The sequence below is a fragment of the Pelodiscus sinensis genome, chromosome 19 (assembly GCF_052426305.1).
Source record: "Pelodiscus sinensis isolate ZL-2025 chromosome 19, ASM5242630v1, whole genome shotgun sequence".
Taxonomy (NCBI): Eukaryota; Metazoa; Chordata; order Testudines; family Trionychidae; genus Pelodiscus; species Pelodiscus sinensis.
In genome coordinates, this window is record NC_143070.1 from 477,501 (window position 1) to 500,537 (window position 23,037).

Genomic DNA, 23,037 nt, shown 5'->3' on the forward strand with positions numbered 1-23,037 from the left:
TATCTATCTATCTATCTATCTATCTATCTATCTATCCCCACTCCCCCCTCTATCTATCTATCTATCTATCTATCTATCTATCTATCTATCTATCTATCTATCTATCTATCCCCATACACCCCATCTATCTATCTATCTATCTATCTATCTATCTATCTATCTATCTATCTATCTATCTATCTATCCCCACTCCCCCATCTATCTATCTATCTATCTATCTATCTATCTATCTATCTATCTATCTATCTATCTATCTATCTATCTATCTATCTATCTATCCCCACTCCCCCTTCTATCTATCTATCTATCTATCTATCTATCTATCTATCTATCTATCTATCTATCTATCCCCATACACCCCCTCTATCTATCTATCTATCTATCTATCTATCTATCTATCTATCTATCTATCTATCTATCTATCTATCTATCCCCATACACCCCCTCTATCTATCTATCTATCTATCTATCTATCTATCTATCTATCTGTCTGTCTGTCTGTCTGTCTATCTATCTATCTATCTATCTATCTATCTATCTATCTATCCCCACTCCCCCCTCTATCTATCTATCTATCTATCTATCTATCTATCTATCTATCTATCTATCTATCTATCTATCCCCACTCCCCCATCTATCTATCTATCTATCTATCTATCTATCTATCCCCACTCCCCCCTCTATTTCTCTATCCCTGGGCCCCTCCCCATGGTGTCCGGTTCATTGCAGCTCCAGGGGATAGCAGCTCCTGGCCCCATTTCTTTGGGTCTTGTAGACAGTCCACCCCATGCCCCTGCTTTGGGTGCTTTGGGGGCTGGGTGCCAGCCTCTCTGCCCCTGCCCCCTCTCCGTGGGAGCCCGGAGTGGAGGGAGCAGTGGGCTGGAAGCCACAGCCGGGGGGGGGGGGGGGGCAGAGGCAACGGGAGGGCAGGGCCCCACGCAATGGGGGCAGTGGAGGAGGGGTTTCTGTGCCTCTGGGGCAGGGGAGCGGGGGCTCAACCCAAGCCCAGCAGTGGGGGGATATTGCTAACCCTGGATACCACGTTCCCCCTTCGTCCTTGGGTAAACTCCCCGCCCCCTAGGCCCCTCAGAGCCCCCCTGGACTTGGGGTCAGTCCAGGAGCTGGGGAGCTGTCGAGGGGGGGGGACCCTCGCAGAGCCGCCCCTCCTCCCTGCACCGGTCTGTGGAAGTGACAGCCCCTCACACCCAGGTCTCCCAGGGAGGGTCTGCGGGTCGGCGGGTGGGGGCAGAGTTAAGGGTACGTGGTCTGAACTTCAGTGGGAGTGGGCTGAAGAGCTGCTCTCCATGGGGAGGGGGGCACGGGCCCCAGTTGTGGGTCTCTGGGCCCTTTCAAACGGGGCTTTTCCCCCAGGGAGCCGCAAACAGGGGGAAGGACTCTCCCCTCAAGGGCTTGGACCCAGGCCTCCTGCCCCCCCACAGAGCCGGGATAAAGCCTGCAGTCCTGGCTCCCCACAACTAGTCTCCACCCGGAGCCAGAAATAGAACCCAGGAGTCCTGGCTCCCAGCCCCACCCTGCTGTAACCACTCGTCCCGCTGCCCTGCCAGAGCCCGGAATAGAGCCGGGGGCGGGGCTGGTGGCGTGGTGCTGCAGGGCGGGATGAATGGCTCTCTCAGTGCATTGCTGCCGGAGGGCCCAGCCAGCCGCCTGTGGCGGGACCTGCCTGCTGCTGAGGATTGCCTGGCTCCGACCCCTGGGGCCACGGGCGGCAGAGAAAGGGGCCCGTCAGCCCCCCCCCACAGCCTGGGGCTGGGAGCCATTGGCACAGCACCGAACCGTCCGTCTGTCCCCTGCCAGATCACTGTCTGTCTGCTCCTCCCGGGCCCTGGCACGTCCGTCTGACCCCTGCCAGATCACCGTCTGTCTGCTCCTCCCGGGCCCTGGCACGTCCGTCTGACCCCTGCCAGATCACTGTCTGTCTGTCTGCTCATCCCGGGCCCTGGCACGTCCGTCTGTCCCCTGCCAGATCACCGTCTGTCTGCTCCTCCCGGGCCCTGGCACGTCCGTCTGCCCCCTGCCAGATCACTGTCTGTCTGTCTGCTCATCCCGGGCCCTGGCACGTCCGTCTGCCCCCTGCCAGATCACTGTCTGTCTGTCTGCTCATCCCGGGCCCTGGCACGTCCGTCTGTCCCCTGCCAGATCACTGTCTGTCTGTCTGCTCATCCCGGGCCCTGGCACGTCCGTCTGTCCCCTGCCAGATCACTGTCTGTCTGTCTGCTCATCCCCGGGCCCTGGCACGTCCGTCTGTCCCCTGCCAGATCACTGTCTGTCTGTCTGCTCATCCCCGGGCCCTGGCACGTCCGTCTGCCCCCTGCCAGATCACTGTCTGTCTGTCTGCTCATCCCGGGCCCTGGCACGTCCGTCTGTCCCCTGCCAGATCACTGTCTGTCTGTCTGCTCATCCCGGGCCCTGGCACGTCCGTCTGTCCCCTGCCAGATCACTGTCTGTCTGTCTGCTCATCCCGGGCCCTGGCACGTCCGTCTGTCCCCTGCCAGATCACTGTCTGTCTGCTCCTCCCGGGCCCTAGCACGTCCGTCTGTCCCCTGCCAGATCACCGTCTGTCTGCTCGTCCCGGGCCCTAGCACGTCCGTCTGTCCCCTGCCAGATCACTGTCTGTCTGTCTGCTCATCCCGGGCCCTGGCACGTCCGTCTGTCCCCTGCCAGATCACTGTCTGTCTGCTCCTCCCGGGCCCTAGCACGTCCGTCTGTCCCCTGCCAGATCACTGTCTGTCTGCTCCTCCCGGGCCCTAGCACGTCCGTCTGTCCCCTGCCAGATCACTGTCTGTCTGCTCCTCCCGGGCCCTGGCACGTCCGTCTGTCCCCTGCCAGATCACTGTCTGTCTGCTCCTCCCGGGCCCTAGCATGTCCGTCTGTCCCCTGCCAGATCACCGTCTGTCTGCTCCTCCCGGGCCCTGGCACGTCCGTCTGTCCCCTGCCAGATCACTGTCTGTCTGCTCCTCCCGGGCCCTAGCACGTCTGTCTGTCCCCTGCCAGATCACCGTCTGTCTGCTCGTCCCCAGGCCCTGTCACGTCCGTCTGTCCCCTGCCAGATCACTGTCTGTCTGCTCGTCCCCGGGCCCTGGCACGTCCGTCTGTCCCCTGCCAGATCACCGTCTGTCTGCTCGTCCCCGGGCCCTGGCACGTCCGTCTGTCCCCTGCCAGATCACCGTCTGTCTGCTCGTCCCCGGGCCCTGGCACGTCCGTCTGCCCCCTGCCAGATCACTGTCTGTCTGCTCGTCCCCGGGCCCTGGCACGTCCGTCTGTCCCCTGCCAGATCACTGTCTGTCTGTCTGCTCATCCCGGGCCCTGGCATGTCCGTCTGTCCCCTGCCAGATCACCGTCTGTCTCTCTGCTCATCCCGGGCCCTGGCACGTCCGTCTGTCCCCTGCCAGATCACCGTCTGTCTGTCTGCTCGTCCCCGGGCCCTGGCACGTCCGTCTGTCCCCTGCCAGATCACCGTCTGTCTGTCTGCTCGTCCCCGGGCCCTGGCACGTCCGTCTGTCCCCTGCCAGATCACTGTCTGTCTGTCTGCTCATCCCGGGCCCTGGCACGTCCGTCTGTCCCCTGCCAGATCACTGTCTGTCTGCTCCTCCCGGGCCCTAGCACGTCCGTCTGTCCCCTGCCAGATCACTGTCTGTCTGCTCCTCCCGGGCCCTAGCACGTCCGTCTGTCCCCTGCCAGATCACTGTCTGTCTGCTCCTCCCGGGCCCTGGCACGTCCGTCTGTCCCCTGCCAGATCACTGTCTGTCTGCTCCTCCCGGGCCCTAGCATGTCCGTCTGTCCCCTGCCAGATCACCGTCTGTCTGCTCCTCCCGGGCCCTGGCACGTCCGTCTGTCCCCTGCCAGATCACTGTCTGTCTGCTCCTCCCGGGCCCTAGCACGTCTGTCTGTCCCCTGCCAGATCACCGTCTGTCTGCTCGTCCCCAGGCCCTGTCACGTCCGTCTGTCCCCTGCCAGATCACTGTCTGTCTGCTCGTCCCCGGGCCCTGGCACGTCCGTCTGTCCCCTGCCAGATCACCGTCTGTCTGCTCGTCCCCGGGCCCTGGCACGTCCGTCTGTCCCCTGCCAGATCACCGTCTGTCTGCTCGTCCCCGGGCCCTGGCACGTCCGTCTGCCCCCTGCCAGATCACTGTCTGTCTGCTCGTCCCCGGGCCCTGGCACGTCCGTCTGTCCCCTGCCAGATCACTGTCTGTCTGTCTGCTCATCCCGGGCCCTGGCATGTCCGTCTGTCCCCTGCCAGATCACCGTCTGTCTCTCTGCTCATCCCGGGCCCTGGCACGTCCGTCTGTCCCCTGCCAGATCACCGTCTGTCTGTCTGCTCATCCCCGGGCCCTGGCACGTCCGTCTGTCCCCTGCCAGATCACCGTCTGTCTGTCTGCTCGTCCCCGGGCCCTGGCACGTCCGTCTGTCCCCTGCCAGATCACTGTCTGTCTGTCTGCTCCTCCCGGGCCCTAACACGTCCGTCTGTCCCCTGCCAGATCACTGTCTGTCTGTCTGCTCATCCCGGGCCCTGGCACGTCCGTCTGTCCCCTGCCAGATCACCGTTTGTCTGTCTGCTCATCCCCGGGCCCTAGCACGTCTGTCTGTCCCCTGCCAGATCACCGTCTGTCTGCTCATCCCGGGCCCTGGCACGTCCGTCTGTCCCCTGCCAGATCACTGTCTGTCTGCTCATCCCGGGCCCTGGCACGTCCGTCTGTCCCCTGCCAGATCACTGTCTGTCTGCTCGTCCCCGGGCCCTAGCACGTCTGTCTGTCCCCTGCCAGATCACTGTCTGTCTGCTCATCCCGGGCCCTAGCACGTCCGTCTGTCCCCTGCCAGATCACCGTCTGTCTGCTCATCCCGGGCCCTGGCACGTCCGTCTGTCCCCTGCCAGATCACTGTCTGTCTGCTCGTCCCCGGGCCCTGGCACGTCCGTCTGTCCCCTGCCAGATCACCGTCTGTCTGCTCGTCCCCAGGCCCTGGCACGTCCGTCTGTCCCCTGCCAGATCACCGTCTGTCTGCTCGTCCCCAGGCCCTGGCACGTCCGTCTGTCCCCTGCCAGATCACTGTCTGTCTGCTCGTCCCCGGGCCCTGGCACGTCCGTCTGTCCCCTGCCAGATCACCGTCTGTCTGCTCGTCCCCAGGCCCTGGCACGTCCGTCTGTCCCCTGCCAAATCACCATCTGTCTGCTCGTCCCCGGGCCCTGGCACGTCCGTCTGTCCCCTGCCAGATCACCGTCTGTCTGCTCGTCCCCGGGCCCTGGCACGTCCGTCTGTCCCCTGCCAGATCACCGTCTGTCTGCTCGTCCCCGGGCCCTGGCACGTCCGTCTGTCCCCTGCCAGATCACCGTCTGTCTGCTCGTCCCCAGGCCCTGGCACGTCCGTCTGTCCCCTGCCAGATCACCGTCTGTCTGCTCGTCCCCAGGCCCTGGCACGTCCGTCTGTCCCCTGCCAGATCACCGTCTGTCTGCTCGTCCCCGGGCCCTGGCACGTCCGTCTGTCCCCTGCCAGATCACCGTCTGTCTGCTCGTCCCCGGGCCCTGGCACGTCCGTCTGTCCCCTGCCAGATCACCGTCTGTCTGCTCGTCCCCGGGCCCTAGCACGTCCGTCTGTCCCCTGCCAGATCACCGTCTGTCTGCTCATCCCCAGGCCCTGTCGGTCACCAGTTCCTGCTGTGGCTGCTTGTCCTCTCCACCAGATCACAGTGTCTGTCTGTCTGTCTGCCCTGCCCCCTGGGTCACACTGTCTGCCCTATTCCCTGGGGCCAGGACAGACGGACACACTCGGACCCTGGCTGGTGGCAGGCGCGGGGGCCGTGGCTGCTCAGTGCCAGCTGCTTTGGGGAAACCCTCCTGCCTGCCTCTAGAACAGGTAGGGCCCTGCCCCCCATCCTGCTGTGGGGCTGGCACAGCCGGGGAGCCGAGCGCTTTCCCAGGCAGGCGCTGGCTGCTGGCCCTGGCCGGTCCCTGCTTCTGGCGGCCAGTGTGTCCCATCCCAGCCAAGGCTGCAGCGGGGCCAGGGCAGCTGCGGGGGCTATGGGGGGGGCAAGGGGTCACGTCACCCATTGGGTCCCCTCCCCCCCGCCTCTGTCCTGGGAGCCTGTGGGTCAGATAGAGGCACTGAGTTGTGTAAAGGGCCCATTCTCTGCTGCCGGGTGCCCCCCTCCCCTCCCGCCGCCCCCCACTTCCCTTCCCTCTGCTCCCCTGCCCCACTTCCCCTCTGCCCCACTCCACCCCACTTCCCTTCCCTCTGCTCCCCTGCCCCACTTCCCCTCTGCCCCACTCCACCCCACTTCCCTTCCCTCTGCTCCCCTGCCCCACTTCCCCTCTGCCCCACTCCACCCCCCCACTTCCCCTCCCTCTGCTCCCCTGCCCCACTTCCCCTCTGCCCCACTCCACCCCACTTCCCTTCCCTCTGCTCCCCTGCCCCACTTCCCCTCTGCCCCACTCCACCCCACTTCCCCTCCCTCTGCTCCCCTGCCCCACTTCCCCTCTGCCCCACTCCACCCCACTTCCCTTCCCTCTGCTCCCCTGCCCCACTTCCCCTCTGCCCCACTCCACCCCACTTCCCTTCCCTCTGCTCTCCTGCCCCACTTCCCCTCTGCCCCACTCCACCCCCCCACTTCCCCTCCCTCTGCTCCCCTGCCCCCACTTCCCCTCTGCCCCACTCCACCCCCATTTCCCCTCCCTCTGCTCCCCTGCCCCCACTTCCCCTCTGCCCCCTCCACCCCAATTCCCTTCCCTCTGCTCCCCTGCCCCACTTCCCCTCTGCCCCACCCCACCCCCCCACTTCCCCTCCCTTCTGCTCCACTTGTGACCTCTCCTGTCTGACTCCTCCCACTCCCCCAACCCCCTCTAACTCCTCCCTCCTGCCCCTCCTCCATCTGAGCTACCCCCTCCCCCTGCCCCCCAGCTCCTCCCCTTTTCTCCCCCTTCCCCATCCCCCTTGAGGGTGGGCCCGGATCCTCCAGTGTCTCCTCCCTTGAACCCAGGCCCCCCAGTGCCCCCCCATCCCTCTCCCGGGAGCGGAGCCGGCTAATGGCTTTTCCGCACCCGCTTGGCCGCCGGAGGACGGGGTCTGTGTGCCGGGCGTGGCTGGGCTGGGGACGTGGCTCCCACATGCCCCCCGCCCTGGGAGTGTGTGTGTGGGGCAGCTTGGACCCTTCCTGCCAGGGGCTAGCGTGCCCCTCCCCTGCCAGCTCTCCGCTGCTGCGAGCTTCCTCACGACAGTGCCCCCAGCCGGGGACCCCGGTGCTGTGAGCTTCCTCACGACAGTGCCCCCAGCCTGGGACCCCAGTGCTGTGAGCTTCCTCATGACAGTGCCCCCAGCCAGGGACCCCGGTGCTGTGAGCTTCCTCACGACAGTGCCCCCAGCCAGGGACCCCAGTGCTGCGAATGTCCCTGGAGCAGTGCCCGTAGGGGAGCTCTCTCAGTGCTGCGCGCTTCCCCTGACAGTGCCCTGAGCTGGAGACAATAATGCATACCAGACGCCACAGGGAGGGCCGCACACGGGGGAGTGATGAGAAACCCAGGCCGGGCCGGGATGGAAAACGGGAGTGGGGGAACGGAGTGGGGGGACAGGCAGGTGGGGACTGGGGAGCCAGCCCACAGCCTCCCCTGAGCCCTGGCCCGGCTCCAGCAGCCCCTGTCGGTGGGGCCCCTTGTGGCCAGTGTCCCGTACGGGGGGGGGTTCCCTCCGAGGGGCCTAAGGCCAGGAGCCCGGGGCGGGGGGGCCTTGATGGTTTCTGCAGACTTGTTATTGTGCAGAGCGGAACAAACAGCGCGGAGGATTCTGGGAGCGGGGGGGCTCAGGTATGGGGGGGGCGAGTCAGTCTGGGAGTGGGGGGCTGGGCACTGGGGAGCAGGCGTGTCAGTGTGTGTGGGGGGCTGGGCACCGGGGGAGTGTGTCAGTCTGGGGGGGTGGCTGGGCACCGGGGGGAGGGCGTCAGTCTGGGAGTGGGGGCTGGGCACTGGGGGGCATCAGTCTGGGAGTTCTGGGGGGGCATATCAGTCTGGGGGGGCTGGGTACAGGGGGAGTGTGTCAGTCTGGGGGGGGCTGGGCACTGGGGGATGTGTCAGTCTGGGAGTTCTGGGGGGGCATGTCAGTCTGGGGGGTGTCAGTCTGGGAGTGGGGGGGCTGGGCACTGGGGGGGCGAGTCAGTCTGGGAGTTCTGGGGGGGCTGGGCACCGGGGGGCGTGTCAGTCTGGGAGTTCTGGGGGGGCTGGGCACCGGGGGGCGTGTCAGTCTGGGAGCTCTGGGGGGGCTGGGCACTGGGGGGGGGCGTGTCAGTCTGGGAGTTCTGGGGGGGCTGGGCACCGGGGGGGAGTCAGTCTGGGAGTTCTGGGGGGGCTGGGCACCGGGGGGGAGTCAGTCTGGGAGTTCTGGGGGGGCTGGGCACCGGGGGGCGTGTCAGTCTGGGAGTTCTGGGGGGGCTGGGCACCGGGGGGGAGTCAGTCTGGGAGTTCTGGGGGGGCTGGGCACCGGAGGGGAGTCAGTCTGGGAGTTCTGGGGGGGCTGGGCACCGGGGGGCGTGTCAGTCTGGGAGCTCTGGGGGGGCTGGGCACCGGGGGGGAGTCAGTCTGGGAGTTCTGGGGGGGCTGGGCACCGGGGGGGAGTCAGTCTGGGAGTTCTGGGGGCGCTGGGCACCGGGGGGGAGTCAGTCTGGGAGTTCTGGGGGGGCTGGGCACCGGGGGGCGTCAGTCTGGGAGTTCTGGGGGCGCTGGGCACCGGGGGGGAGTCAGTCTGGGAGTTCTGGGGGGGCTGGGCACCGGGGGGGAGTCAGTCTGGGAGTTCTGGGGGCGCTGGGCACCGGGGGGGAGTCAGTCTGGGAGTTCTGGGGGGGCTGGGCACCGGGGGGCGTGTCAGTCTGGGAGTTCTGGGGGCGCTGGGCACCGGGGGGGAGTCAGTCTGGGAGTTCTGCGGGGGCTGGGCACCGGGGGGCGTGTCAGTCTGGGAGTTCTGGGGGCGCTGGGCACCGGGGGGGAGTCAGTCTGGGAGTTCTGGGGGGGCTGGGCACCGGGGGGGAGTCAGTCTGGGAGCTCTGGGGGGGCTGGGCACCGGGGGGGAGTCAGTCTGGGAGTTCTGGGGGGGCTGGGCACCAGAGGGGAGTCAGTCTGGGAGTTCTGGGGGGGCTGGGCACCGGGGGGGAGTCAGTCTGGGAGTTCTGGGGGGGCTGGGCACCGGGGGGGAGTCAGTCTGGGAGTTCTGGGGGGGCTGGGCACCGGGGGGGAGTCAGTCTGGGAGTTCTGGGGGCGCTGGGCACCGGGGGGGAGTCAGTCTGGGAACCATTGTATAACGGGGTGCACTTGTGACTGCGCCCCAGACGTGTTTGACCGTGGACCAGGCTGCGTGTGCCTGGGGAGCAGGGTGTGTAATCGTGGCACTGGTGAGCCTGCGGGCGAGTTGTGGCTGGTGATTGTGCCTCGTGGTGGGTGTGACTGGAGGCCTCGTGGTGACTGACACGGGGAGGGTGCGTTGTGATGCGTGGTGGTTCCCGTAGTGGTGAGGTGCCCTGAGGGTGACTAGACCCTGGTGAAATGGTGCGTGTGCATGAGAACCAGTGCGTGCTGCGGGGCACGTGTGCACAGGCAGGTTGGCCTGCGTGTGTGACAGGGAACTGGGCCAGGTGGGCTGTGAGGGAAGGGGGGATGTTTTGCAGCAAAGGCCATGTGCAGGGAGGGGGTGTGAGAAGGGGTGTGTGGGTGACTCGTGTTCCTCCCCCGGTGCGTGTGCATGCACCATGCATGTGCACAAGCTGTGCGTGTGCGTGCCGCGTCGTGTGTCCAAGCCATGCATGTGTGTGCCATGTATGCAAATGCATTGTGTGCGTGCCCAAGCTGTGCATGTGCCATATGTGCACGTGCGCTGTGTGTGTGCCCAAGCTATGCGTGTGCGTGTACCGTGTGTGAACGTGCATTGTGTGTGTGCCCAAGCCATATGCGTGCTATGTGTGCGTGTGCACCGTGTGTGCACCCAAGCTGTGTGTGCGCGCTGTGTGTGTGTGTGCACGTGCGCTGTGTATGTGCCCAAGCCGTGCGTGTGTTTCCCCCGGACCCTCCACATCCCCTCCCCTGCCGGCTGGGAACAAAGACCCTGTTGATGGGGCCTGAAAGGGCCGGTCTCTGTGAGCGTCCCGGGAGGGGAGATTGGAATTCGGATAGAGCTCGCCAGCGCACTTGGGGGGACCCCCTAACCCCCACCCCAGCCCTGCCCGTCTGCCTGCCCTGAGCCCCCAGCAGCCTCCAGTGCCCAGACACCCACTTCCCTGCAGCCAGGCCTTCCTCCACGGCATCCCGGACAAGCCCCCCAGGAGAAGGCCTCTCATGGGGAGGGGGCTGGCTGGGAGGGGAATAGGAGCCACAGCTGGAAGAGGGGACCCTGATAGCTGCAGGAGGGAGGTCGTGTGGCCCCTGTAGTGGGGGGAGGGGGGCTGGAGGGCCCCCGTCGGGGGGGCAGGGCTGTTTGCAGAGCTCTGACCCCCCCCCCCCCGCATCCCGCAGCAGAGCCGGTGGACGTGCTGAAGGCGCTGCAGCTCCAGGCCCAGCCGGACGGTGTGAAGAAGACGACGGGGCTCTGCTCTGCCAGGCGGGCGGGCTCGGGGCCGGACGTGGCCTACAGGATATCCCGGCAGGCGCAGATCAGCGCCCCCACCCGGCAGCTCTTCTCAGGTACCGGGCCCCTGCGTGGGGCTGGGCCCCCCCAGCCTCCCTGCCTCCGGCCCACGGCCCCACGCCCCCAACGCGCAGCCTGGTCCTGCCCCCGCGCCCCTCGCAGTGCTCCCCCCTCCCCCCCATGGAACATTCCCGCGCCCCTCGCAGTGCTCCCCCCCTTCCCCCCCATGGAACATTCCCGCGCCCCTCGCAGTGCTCCCCCCTCCCCCCCATGGAACATTCCCGCGCCCCTCGCAGTGCTCCTCCCCTCCCGCCCATGGAACATTCCCGCGCCCCTCGCAGTGCTCCCCCCTCCCCCCCATGGAACATTCCCGCGCCCCTCGCAGTGCTCCCCCCTCCCCCCCATGGAACATTCCCGCGCCCCTCGCAGTGCTCCCCCCTCCCCCCATGGAACATTCCCGCGCCCCTCGCAGTGCTCCCCCCTCCCCCCCATGGAACATTCCCGCGCCCCTTTCAGTGCCCCCCCTCCCGCCCATGGAACATTCCCGCGTCCCTCGCAGTGCTCCCCCCTCCCCCCCATGGAACATTCCCGCGCCCCTCGCAGTGCTCCCCCCTCCCCCCCATGGAACATTCCCACGCCCCTCGCAGTGCTCCCCCCTCCCCCCATGGAACATTCCCGCGCCCCTCGCAGTGCTCCCCCCTCCCCCCCATGGAACATTCCCGCGCCCCTTGCAGTGCCCCCCCTCCCGCCCATGGAACATTCCCGCGTCCCTCGCAGTGCTCCCCCCTCCCCCCATGGAACATTCCCACGCCCCTCGCAGTGCTCCCCCCTCCCCCCATGGAACATTCCCACGCCCCTCGCAGTGCTCCCCCCTCCCGCCCATGGAACATTCCCGCGCCCCTCGCAGTGCTCCCCCCTCCCCCCCATGGAACATTCCCACGCCCCTCGCAGTGCTCCCCCCTCCCCCCATGGAACATTCCCGCGCCCCTCGCAGTGCTCCCCCCTCCCCCCATGGAACATTCCCACGCCCCTCGCAGTGCTCCCCCCTCCCCCCATGGAACATTCCCGCGCCCCTCGCAGTGCTCCCCCCTCCCGCCCATGGAACATTCCCACGCCCCTCGCAGTGCTCCCCCTCCCCCCATGGAACATTCCCCCGCCCCTCGCAGTGCTCCCACACCTCCCGTGTCATTAGTAGAATGTTCCTGCGGCCCCCCCCCATGGAACATTCCCGCGCCCTCTTGAAATCGTCCCACACCTCCCGTGTCATTAGTGGAATGTTCCCATGGGGCCCCCGATGGAACATTCCCGCGCCCCCTTGCAGTGTTCCCACACCTCCCATGTCCTTAGTGGAACATTCCTGAGCCCCCTCGAAATCTTCCCACACCTCCCGTGTCATTAGTGGAATGTTCCCACGGCCCTCCCCCCCGTGGAACATTCCCGCGCCCCCTCGAAATCTTCCCACACCTCCCGTGTCATTAGTGGAATGTTCCCATGGGGCCCCCGATGGAACATTCCCGCGCCCCCTTGCAGTGTTCCCACACCTCCCATGTCCTTAGTGGAACATTCCTGAGCCCCCTCGAAATCTTCCCACACCTCCCGTGTCATTAGTGGAATGTTCCCACGGCCCTCCCCCCCGTGGAACATTCCCGTGCCCCCTCGAAATCTTCCCACACCTCCTGTGTCATTAGTGGAATGTTCCCACGGCCCTCCCCCCCGTGGAACATTCCCGCGCCCCCTCGAAATCTTCCCACACCTCCCGTGTCATTAGTGGAATGTTCCCATGGGGCCCCCGATGGAACATTCCCGCTCCCCCTTGCAGTGTTCCCACACCTCCCATGTCCTTAGTGGAACATTCCTGAGCCCCTACAGTGGAACATTCCTGTGCCCCCTTGGAATGCTCCCGCACCCACCCATATCTCTAGTGGAACATTCCTGTGGCTTCTGTGTACCTAGTGGAACATTCCCACAACCCCTTTGAAATGTTCCCACAACTCCCCTGATGGTTCATTCAGTGGAACATTCCTCCTGAGTGGAATGTTCTCATACCCCCTTGGGATGTCCACCCCCCCCATTTCCAGTGGATCCTTCCTCAGCCCGCCCCCCGATGGCCCTAGTGGATCATTCTTGCACTCACCAGTGTCCTAGTGAAATATTCCCACGCCCCCTTGGGATCTCCCTGCACCCCAGTGTCCTGCCTCCTGAGCCCCGGCCCCCAGTGTCCTCCTGAACCCCGACCCCCAGTGTCCTGCCTCCTGAACCCTGACCCCCAGTGTCCTCCTGAGCCCCGACCCTCAGTGTCCTGCCTCCTGAACCCTGACCCCCAGTGTCCTCCTGAACCCTGACCCCCAGTGTCCTCCTGAGCCCCGACCCTCAGTGTCCTGCCTCCTGAACCCTGACCCCCAGTGTCCTCCTGAACCCTGACCCCCAGTGTCCTGCCTCCTGAACCCCAATCCCCAGTGTCCTCCTGAACCCTGACCCCCAGTGTCCTGCCTCCTGAACCCCAATCCCCAGTGTCCTCCTGAGCCCTGACCCCCAGTGTCCTCCTGAACCCTGACCCCCAGTGTCCTGCCTCCTGAACCCCAATCCCCAGTGTCCTCCTGAGCCCCGACCCCCAGTGTCCTCCTGAACCCCGACCCCCAGTGTCCTGCCTCCTGAACCCTGACCCCCAGTGTCCTCCTGAGCCCCGACCCTCAGTGTCCTGCCTCCTGAACCCTGACCCCCAGTGTCCTCCTGAACCCTGACCCCCAGTGTCCTGCCTCCTGAACCCCAATCCCCAGTGTCCTCCTGAGCCCTGACCCCCAGTGTCCTCCTGAACCCCGACCCCCAGTGTCCTGCCTCCTGAACCCTGACCCCCAGTGTCCTGCCTCCTGAACCCCGACCCTCAGTGTCCTGCCTCCTGAACCCTGACCCCCAGTGTCCTCCTGAGCCCCGACCCCCAGTGTCCTGCCTCCTGAACCCCGACCCCCAGTGTCCTCCTGAGCCCTGACCCCCAGTGTCCTCCTGAACCCCGACCCCCAGTGTCCTGCCTCCTGAACCCCGACCCCCAGTGTCCTCCTGAGCCCCGACACCCAGTGTCCTCCTGAGCCCTGTCCCCCAGTGTCCTGCCTCCTGAACCCTGACCCTCAGTGTCCTCCTGAGCCCTGACCCCCAGTGTCCTGCCTCCTGAACCCCAACCCCCAGTGTCCTCCTGAGCCCTGACCCCAGTGTCCTGCCTCCTGAGCCCCGACCCCCTTTGTCCTCCTGAACCCCGACCCTCAGTGCCCTCCTGAGCCCTGACCCCCAGTGTCCTGCCTCCTGAGCCCCAACCCCCAGTGTCCTCCTGAGCCCTGACCCCTAGTGTCCTGCCTTCTGAACTCCGACCCCCAGTTTCCTCTTGAGCCCCGACCCCAATGTTCCCTCTAATCTTCTCCATCTGCGTGTGGAATACATTTTGTTCTGTGCACCAAGGCCAGTGAAGACGTGCACTATCAGTAGGAACACCTGCCGCCGGCTGGGGATGCTCTGCTAATTAGCTGGGCGGCACCTGACTCCCCTGGGTGACCTCCTGAGCGCCCAGCCTGCCCCCCGACCCCTTCCCTCCGCCTGGTCCCACAGCCCCTCCTGTCTCGCAGGGAAGTTCCCGGAGGATTTCTCCATCATGGCCCTGGTGAAGCCCAAGGCGGGGACCCAGGCGTTCCTGCTGTCCATCTACAACCAGCAGGGCACGCAGCAGCTGGGTGTGGAGCTGGGGCGCTCGCCCGTCTTCCTCTACGAGGACCAGAGCGGCCGGCCTGCCCCCGAGGATTACCCGCTCTTCCGGGGCATCGACATCGCTGACGGCAAGTGGGTACCCGCCGGCCCCTGACTCCCACCCCCCCCCAGGGCCGCCGGCTCTGCTGGGACACACACGCGGCGGATGCAAGTGGGTACCCGCCGGCCCCTGACTCCCACCCCCCCCCAGGGCCGCCGGCTCTGCTGGGACACACACGCGGCGGATGCAAGTGGGTACCCGCCGGCCCCTGACTCCCACCCCCCCCAGGGCCGCCGGCTCTGCTGGGACACACACGCGGCGGATGCAAGTGGGTACCCGCCGGCCCCTGACTCCCACCCCCCCCAGGGCCGCCGGCTCTGCTGGGACACACACGCGGCGGATGCAAGTGGGTACCTGCCGGGCCCTGACTCCCACCCACCCCAGGGCCGCCGGCTCTGCTGGGACACACACGCGGCGGATGCAAGTGGGTACCCGCCGGCCCCTGACTCCCACCCCCCCCAGGGCCGCCGGCTCTGCTGGGACACACACGCGGCGGATGCAAGTGGGTACCCGCCGGCCCCTGACTCCCACCCCCCCAGGGCCGCCGGCTCTGCTGGGACACACACGCGGCGGATGCAAGTGGGTACCCGCCGGCCCCTGACTCCCACCCCCCCAGGGCCGCCGGCTCTGCTGGGACACACACGCGGCGGATGCAAGTGGGTACCCGCCGGCCCCTGACTCCCACCCCCCCAGGGCCCCCGGCTCTGCTGGGACACACACGCGGCGGATGCAAGTGGGTACTCACTACCCCTGACTCCCCCCCCCCCCCCAGGGCCGCCGGCTCTGCTGGGACACACACGCGGCGGATGCAAGTGGGTACCCGCCGGCCCCTGACTCCCACCCCCCCCAGGGCCGCCGGCTCTGCTGGGACACACACGCGGCGGATGCAAGTGGGTACCTGCCGGGCCCTGACTCCCACCCACCCCAGGGCCGCCGGCTCTGCTGGGACACACACGCGGCGGATGCAAGTGGGTACCCGCCGGCCCCTGACTCCCACCCCCCCCAGGGCCGCCGGCTCTGCTGGGACACACACGCGGCGGATGCAAGTGGGTACCCGCCGGCCCCTGACTCCCACCCCCCCAGGGCCGCCGGCTCTGCTGGGACACACACGCGGCGGATGCAAGTGGGTACCCGCCGGCCCCTGACTCCCACCCCCCCCAGGGCCGCCGGCTCTGCTGGGACACACACGCGGCGGATGCAAGTGGGTACCCGCCGGCCCCTGACTCCCACCCCCCCCAGGGCCGCCGGCTCTGCTGGGACACACACGCGGCGGATGCAAGTGGGTACCCGCCGGCCCCTGACTCCCACCCCCCCCAGGGCCCCCGGCTCTGCTGGGACACACACGCGGCGGATGCAAGTGGGTACTCACTACCCCTGACTCCCCCCCCCCCCCCAGGGCCGCCGGCTCTGCTGGGGCACACACGCGGCGGATGCAAGTGGGTACCCGCCAGCCCCCACTCCTGAGACCTTACCTTCCAGGGCATCTGTGCTGCAGCACACGGCCCCCCTCGATCCCCCTCCAGCCCTCACATCCGCCTGTCCTGCCCCTCCCCCCGCGCCTGTGTCCTGCCCCCTCCCATTGGTGTGTCCGTGTCCCCAGGTGGCACCGGCTGGCGCTGAGCGTGCACAAGCAGTCGGTGACTCTCATCCTGGACTGTAAGAAGAAGGTGACGCGGCCGCTGCCCAGGGGGCCCCGCCCGGTGATTGACACCCGCGGCATCACCGTCTTCGGTACCCGCATCCTGGACGAGGAGGTGTTCCAGGTACCGGCCCCGCCCGCCGCCGCGCCCACCCACGTCTTCCCTGACACTGGCCGGGGGGAGGCTATAACCTATCCCCCACCTCCCCTCACACACCCCAGTGCTCCCTGTGCCCCCCAGCCCCCCTTACACAGGAGAGAGGTTATAACCCATCCCCCACCTCCCCTCACACACCCCAGTGCTCCCTGTGCCCCCTCATCCCCCCTTACACAGGGGAGAGGTTATAACCCATCCCCCACCTCCCCTCACACACCCCAGTGCTCCCTGTGCCCCCCAGCCCCCCTTACACAGGGGAGAGGTTATAACCCATCCCCCACCTCCCCTCAGACACCCCAGTGCTCCCTGTGCCCCCCCAGCCCCCCTTACACAGGGGAGAGGTTATAACCCATCCCCCACCTCCCCTCACACACCCCAGTGCTCCCTGTGCCCCCCCAACCCCCCTCACACAGGAGAGAGGTTAGAACCCATCCCCCACCTCCCCTCACACACCCCAGTGCTCCCTGTGCCCCCCCAGCCCCCCTTACACAGGAGAGAGGTTATAACCCATCCCCCACCTCCCCTCACACACCCCAGTGCTCCCTGTGCCCCCTCATCCCCCCTTACACAGGAGAGAGGTTATAACCCATCCCCCACCTCCCCTCAGACACCCCAGTGCTCCCTGTGCCCCCTCATCCCCCCTTCACACAGGGGAGAGGTTATAACCCATCCCCCACCTCCCCTCACACACCCCAGTGCTCCCTGTGCCCCCTCATCCCCCCTTCACACAGGGGAGAGGTTATAACCCATCCCCCACCTCCCCTCAGACACCCCAGTGCTCCCTGTGCCCCCCAGCCCCCCTTACACAGGGGAGAGGTGATAACCCATCCCCCACCTCCCCTCAGACACCCCAGTGCTCCCTGTGCCCCCCAGCCCCCCTTACACAGGGGAGAGGTGATAACCCATCCCCCACCTCCCCTCACACACCCCAGTGCTCCCTGTGCCCCCCAGCCACCCTTACACAGGAGAGAGGTTATAACCCATCCCCCACCTCCCCTCACACCCCCCAGTGCTCCCTGTGCCCCCCAACCCCCCTTACACAGGGAAGAGGCTATAACCCATCCCCCCACCTCCCCTCACACACCCCAGTGCTCCCTGTGCCCCCCAGCCCCCCTTACACAGGGGAGAGGTTATAACCCATCCCCCACCTCCCCTCACACCCCCCAGTGCTCCCTGTGCCCCCCAACCCCCCTTACACAGGGAAGAGGCTATAACCCATCCCCCCACCTCCCCTCACACACCCCAGTGCTCCCTGTGCCCCCTCATCCCCCCTTCACACAGGGGAGAGGTTATAACCCATCCCCCACCTCCCCTCAGACACCCCAGTGCTCCCTGTGCCCCCCAGCCCCCCTTACACAGGGGAGAGGTTATAACCCATCCCCCACCTCCCCTCACACACCCCAGTGTTCCCTGTGCCCCCCAACCCCCGCTTACACAGGGGAGAGGCTATAACCCATCCCCCACCTCCCCTCACACACCCCAGTGCTCCCTGTGCCCCCCAGCCCCCCTTACACAGGGGAGAGGTTATAACCCATCCCCCACCTCCCCTCACACACCCCAGTGCTCCCTGTGCCCCCTCATCCCCCCTTCACACAGGGGAGAGGTTATAACCCATCCCCCACCTCCCCTCAGACACCCCAGTGCTCCCTGTGCCCCCCCAGCCCCCCTTACACAGGAGAGAGGTTATAACCCATCCCCCCACCTCCCCTCAGACACCCCAGTGCTCCCTGTGCCCCCCAGCCCCCCTTACACAGGGGAGAGCTTATAACCCATCCCCCACCTCCCCTCACACACCCCAGTGCTCCCTGTGCCCCCCCAACCCTCCCTCACACAGGGGAGAGGTTATAACCCATCCCCCACCTCCCCTCACACACCCCAGTGCTCCCTGTGCCCCCCAGCCCCCCTTACACAGGGGAGAGGTTATAACCCATCCCCCCCTCCCCTCAGACACCCCAGTGCTCCCTGTGCCCCCCCAATCCTCCCTCACACAGGGGAGAGGTTATAACCCATCCCCCCCTCCCCTCAGACACCCCAGTGCTCCCTGTGCCCCCCCAACCCTCCCTCACACAGGGGAGAGGCTCTAACCATCCCCTCATCCATCCTCCCTCCCTCTATCCCCTCCCCCTCCCACCAACCCACGCACCCCTCCCTCTATCCCCTCACCACTCTGACTGACCCACCCTCCCTCCTTCTGTCCCCACACTCCAGCCCCATCCATCCAGCCCCCCAGCGTTTCCTCCAGGAATTGAAAGTAGGGGAGGTTGAATTTACAGTGGGGGTGGCCGGGCCGATGAGGGGTGAGACCGTGAGGGTGAAGGTGAGCTGATGGCACCACAGTAAAAACAGAAAAATGTTTCATGACCATTTTATTAGATTTAACTCGTGTTTTAAAACCTCACCAATTCACGCTGGCTGCTCAAGCCTCCGAAGCACGACGTCGACAGCCTTCTTGGTATCAGTTTGCACAACTCTGTTAATGAACGTCTCGAATGCAACGCGCTCACGTGCGTCCGGTGCTTCCATTCCTCCAGTGGATACGCGTCTTCGTCCATTCACATGCTCAGGCAAATGGCGACTTCTTCAGAACACAAATCTCTAATCAACGATGAGAAAGATCGCTCAGCGTAGCTGTTGTGACTGGGAGTGGCAAGAGATGAATTCCTCCTTCCTTCATCCCAGGAAACAGCTCAAAGCCCCGGTCGAGCCGCTAGTGATGCTAAAAAAGGAGTTGAGGTCAAATCGCCATTCATTCGTCCTCTGTGTTCAAATTCTCTATTCTGTCCTGAGCACGTGGCAGCCCCGTTGCTGGCAGCGCCTCACTCCACTCAGTTGGCGGTGTTGTGTAGGCCAGGCAGCTGTGAAAGCTCCAGAGAGGTTGAGTAGAATCTAGAGGTCGCTGTTGTAGATTGTTAAGAATCAGGTCCGGTACGTTTTCAGGTGTCTTAACAAACACTTGTCCTCTTCACTGAAGGGTTCAATGTAAATGCCTTCATTAGTCAGCTTCTGGACTCTTTGCTTCTTCCCGTACTTTTTCCATGGCTAGCTCGGATTGCTCCAAATGTAGCTTCTGTTGCTGGACAAAGGTCGACTACGGTTGTAGCAGATGCCTGGGCGGCTTTGCTCACTGACCCAAGTGGTTGCAACAGTAGGTTTACGATCGAGAGCAAGGCAGTAGTCGTCTCTGAACGTAGCAGCAAAAGCAATCCCCCCCCTCGCTAATAGATCCAGCCCATCTTGTCCAGAGCCAGTCATAGCGGCTGGAGAAATGTTAGGACAACAGCGAAGGATCGCTCATGGTCAGGGAGACTCCGTGGGGCTTTCCCGTGAGCACAGCTGCCAGGTGGGGGCAAGAAGCCAGCTGGCTGGTTCCTCCAGCTGCTCACCGTTCGCTCTGGCCGCTGCTGTGCGTTGTGCCACCGTTCACTCCCTCGCTCTGTGGCCGATGGCCCCTGCGCCGTCACCGGCTGCTGCCACCTGCCACGGTGCTGGTCTCTTGAGGCTCCACCCAGCTCTCAGTGACTTCAGCTGAGCCGGCAGTGCTAGTGCAGTGTGGGCTGTCACTACCCAGACCACCGTCCCCACGGCAGGACGAAGCGCTCAGACCTGATTAGCAGGGATGTCAGGGGTAGCGGCCACTTGACCAGCTATGAGCCTAAGCAGCTCTGTCTTTAACCAGCGAGAGGGGCAGGTCTTGTGGACTTGTGACCCAGACAGACCATGGAGCAAAACACCTGTCCCCCCTCCCCCCAGTCAGTCCACGTTATATACCGTTCTACTGCCCGTTACTCATACAATAAGAACAACATCCCCCCCCCCAGTCAGTCCAGGTTACGTACCGTTCTACTGCCCGTTACTCGTACAATAAGAACAACATCCCCCCCCCAGTCAGTCCACGTTATGTACCGTTCTACTGCCCGTTACTCATACAATAAGAACAACATCCCCCCCCCAGTCAGTCCACGTTATGTACCGTTCTACTGCCCGTTACTCATACAATAAGAACAACATCCCCCCCCAGTCAGTCCAGGTTACGTACCGTTCTACTGCCCGTTACTCATACAATAAGAACAACATTCCCCCCCCAGTCAGTCCAGGTTACGTACCGTTCTACTGCCCGTTACTCATACAATAAGAACAACATCCCCCCCCCCAGTCAGTCCAGGTTACGTACCGTTCTACTGCCCGTTACTCATACAATAAGAACAACATTCCCCCCCCAGTCAGTCCAGGTTACGTACCGTTCTACTGCCCGTTACTCATACAATAAGAACAACATCCCCCCCCCAGTCAGTCCACGTTATGTACCGTTCTACTGCCCGTTACTCATACAATAAGAACAACATCCCCCCCCAGTCAGTCCAGGTTACGTACCGTTCTACTGCCCGTTACTCATACAATAAGAACAACATTCCCCCCCCAGTCAGTCCAGGTTACGTACCGTTCTACTGCCCGTTACTCATACAATAAGAACAACATCCCCCCCCCCAGTCAGTCCAGGTTACGTACCGTTCTACTGCCCGTTACTCATACAATAAGAACAACATTCCCCCCCCAGTCAGTCCAGGTTACGTACCGTTCTACTGCCCGTTACTCATACAATAAGAACAACATCCCCCCCCCCAGTCAGTCCAGGTTACGTACCGTTCTACTGCCCGTTACTCATACAATAAGAACAACATCCCCCCCCAGTCAGTCCAGGTTATGTACCGTTCTACTGCCCGTTACTCATACAATAAGAACAACATCCCCCCCCCCAGTCAGTCCAGGTTACGTACCGTTCTACTGCCCGTTACTCATACAATAAGAACAACATCCCCCCCCAGTCAGTCCAGGTTACGTACCGTTCTACTGCCCGTTACTCATACAATAAGAACAACATCCCCCCCCAGTCAGTCCAGGTTACGTACCGTTCTACTGCCCGTTACTCATACAATAAGAACAACATTCCCCCCCCAGTCAGTCCAGGTTACGTACCGTTCTACTGCCCGTTACTCATACAATAAGAACAACATCCCCCCCCCCAGTCAGTCCAGGTTACGTACCGTTCTACTGCCCGTTACTCATACAATAAGAACAACATCCCCCCCCAGTCAGTCCAGGTTACGTACCGTTCTACTGCCCGTTACTCATACAATAAGAACAACATCCCCCCCCAGTCAGTCCAGGTTACGTACCGTTCTACTGCCCGTTACTCATACAATAAGAACAACATCCCCCCCCCCCAGTCAAGTGGTTTGTAACCCAGCCCCAGCCAGGATCTCTCACTTGGGCAGCACAGCTCTGCTGGCTGGCTCCCGAGGCAGATGAGGTGTGAGTGTAAATACAGCTGGTCCTGCAGCCTCCCCCCAGCTCTCACTAGCCGCCGGGAGGGCCCGTCTGGACGTTGCTTACAAACCATCGTTTGAGATGATGCGGTCGGCCAAGCCCCAACCCGAATGCCTGACACTGGCATGAAGCAGCGGCTGTGGAAGGAAGCTCGCCTGTGTTCGTGGTTTCCCGACCGGTGACGCTCTCGGCGGCGTCTCTCGCCCCGGCTGTCTGTGCTTTTAGAGTGCGTCGTCGTCTTCAAGTCGTTTCCAAACAATCACTAAACTGGCATGGAACCAGTTCACAAAACTGGGGGGTGTTGGGGAAATTCGGGGGGGGCAGGGAAATCCCTGCAGCCCCCCCATCCCGTTTGCCTGACACTGCCCCTTCTCTCTCCCTGCAGGGTGACATCCAGCAGCTGCTCATCGCCACCAACCCGCAGGCGGCCTACGACTACTGCGAGCACTACAGCCCCGACTGCCACGAACAGCCCCGCGCCACCCAGGCCCAGCAGGCGCCGCGGCCCGCCAGGCCCCCGGTGAGGGGCGCAGGGAGAGCGCCTGGGCGGGATCCGGGTGGGGGGGATATGGGAGGATGTGCGGGGGGGGTACGAGGGATATGGGGTGGTACGGTCCATGGGACTGACCTGGGGGGGATATGGGAGGATGTGCGGGGGGATACGAGGGATATGGGGTGGTACGGTCCATGGGGCTGACCTGGGGGGGATATGGGAGGATGTGGGGGGGATACGAGGGATATGGGGTGGTACGGTCCATGGGGCTGACCTGGGGGGGATATGGGAGGATGTGCGGGGGGATACGAGGTATATGGGGTGGTACAGTCCATGGGACTGACCTGGGGGGGATATGGGAGGATGTGCGGGGGGATACGAGGTATATGGGGTGGTACAGTCCATGGGACTGACCTGGGGGGGATATGGGAGGATGTGCGGGGGGGATACGAGGTATATGGGGTGGTACAGTCCATGGGACTGACCTGGGGGGGATATGGGAGGATGTGCGGGGGGATACGAGGTATATGGGGTGGTACAGTCCATGGGACTGACCTGGGGGGGATATGGGAGGATGTGCGGGGGGATACGAGGGATATGGGGTGGTACAGTCCATGGGGCTGACCTTGGGGGGATATGGGAGGATGTGCGGGGGGGATATGAGGGATATGAGCTGGTACGGTCCATGGGGCTGATCTGGGGGGGATATGGGAGGATGTGAGGGGGGATACGAGGGATATGGGGTGGTACAGTCCATGGGGCTGACCTTGGGGGGATATGGGAGGATGTGCGGGGGGGATACGAGGGATATGGGGTGGTACAGTCCATGGGACTGACCTGGGGGGGATATGGGAGGATGTGCGGGGGGATACGAGGGATATGGGGTGGTACAGTCCATGGGACTGACCTGGGGGGGATATGGGAGGATGTGCGGAGGGGATACGAGGGATATGGGGTGGTACAGTCCATGGGGCTGACCTTGGGGGGATATGGGAGGATGTGCGGGGGGGATATGAGGGATATGAG

At 64.2% G+C, this 23,037-nt stretch overlaps 1 protein-coding gene across 5 annotated transcripts in view; it reads left to right on the plus strand.

The window, feature by feature from the left end:
* The window catches only part of COL11A2 (collagen type XI alpha 2 chain), a 92,030-nt gene that overhangs the window by 9,342 nt on the left and 59,651 nt on the right, over positions 1-23,037 (plus strand). For 4 of the 5 annotated variants that reach the window (XM_075917109.2, XM_089771562.1, XM_089771563.1 and 1 more), the window contains exons 2-5: positions 10,496-10,663; positions 14,219-14,429; positions 15,998-16,160; positions 21,904-22,038. In XM_075917109.2, the coding sequence (XP_075773224.2) occupies positions 10,496-10,663; positions 14,219-14,429; positions 15,998-16,160; positions 21,904-22,038 (677 nt within the window). The remainder of the gene's footprint in view (positions 1-10,495; positions 10,664-14,218; positions 14,430-15,997; positions 16,161-21,903; positions 22,039-23,037) is intronic. The other variant, XM_089771561.1, reaches the window with a different exon arrangement.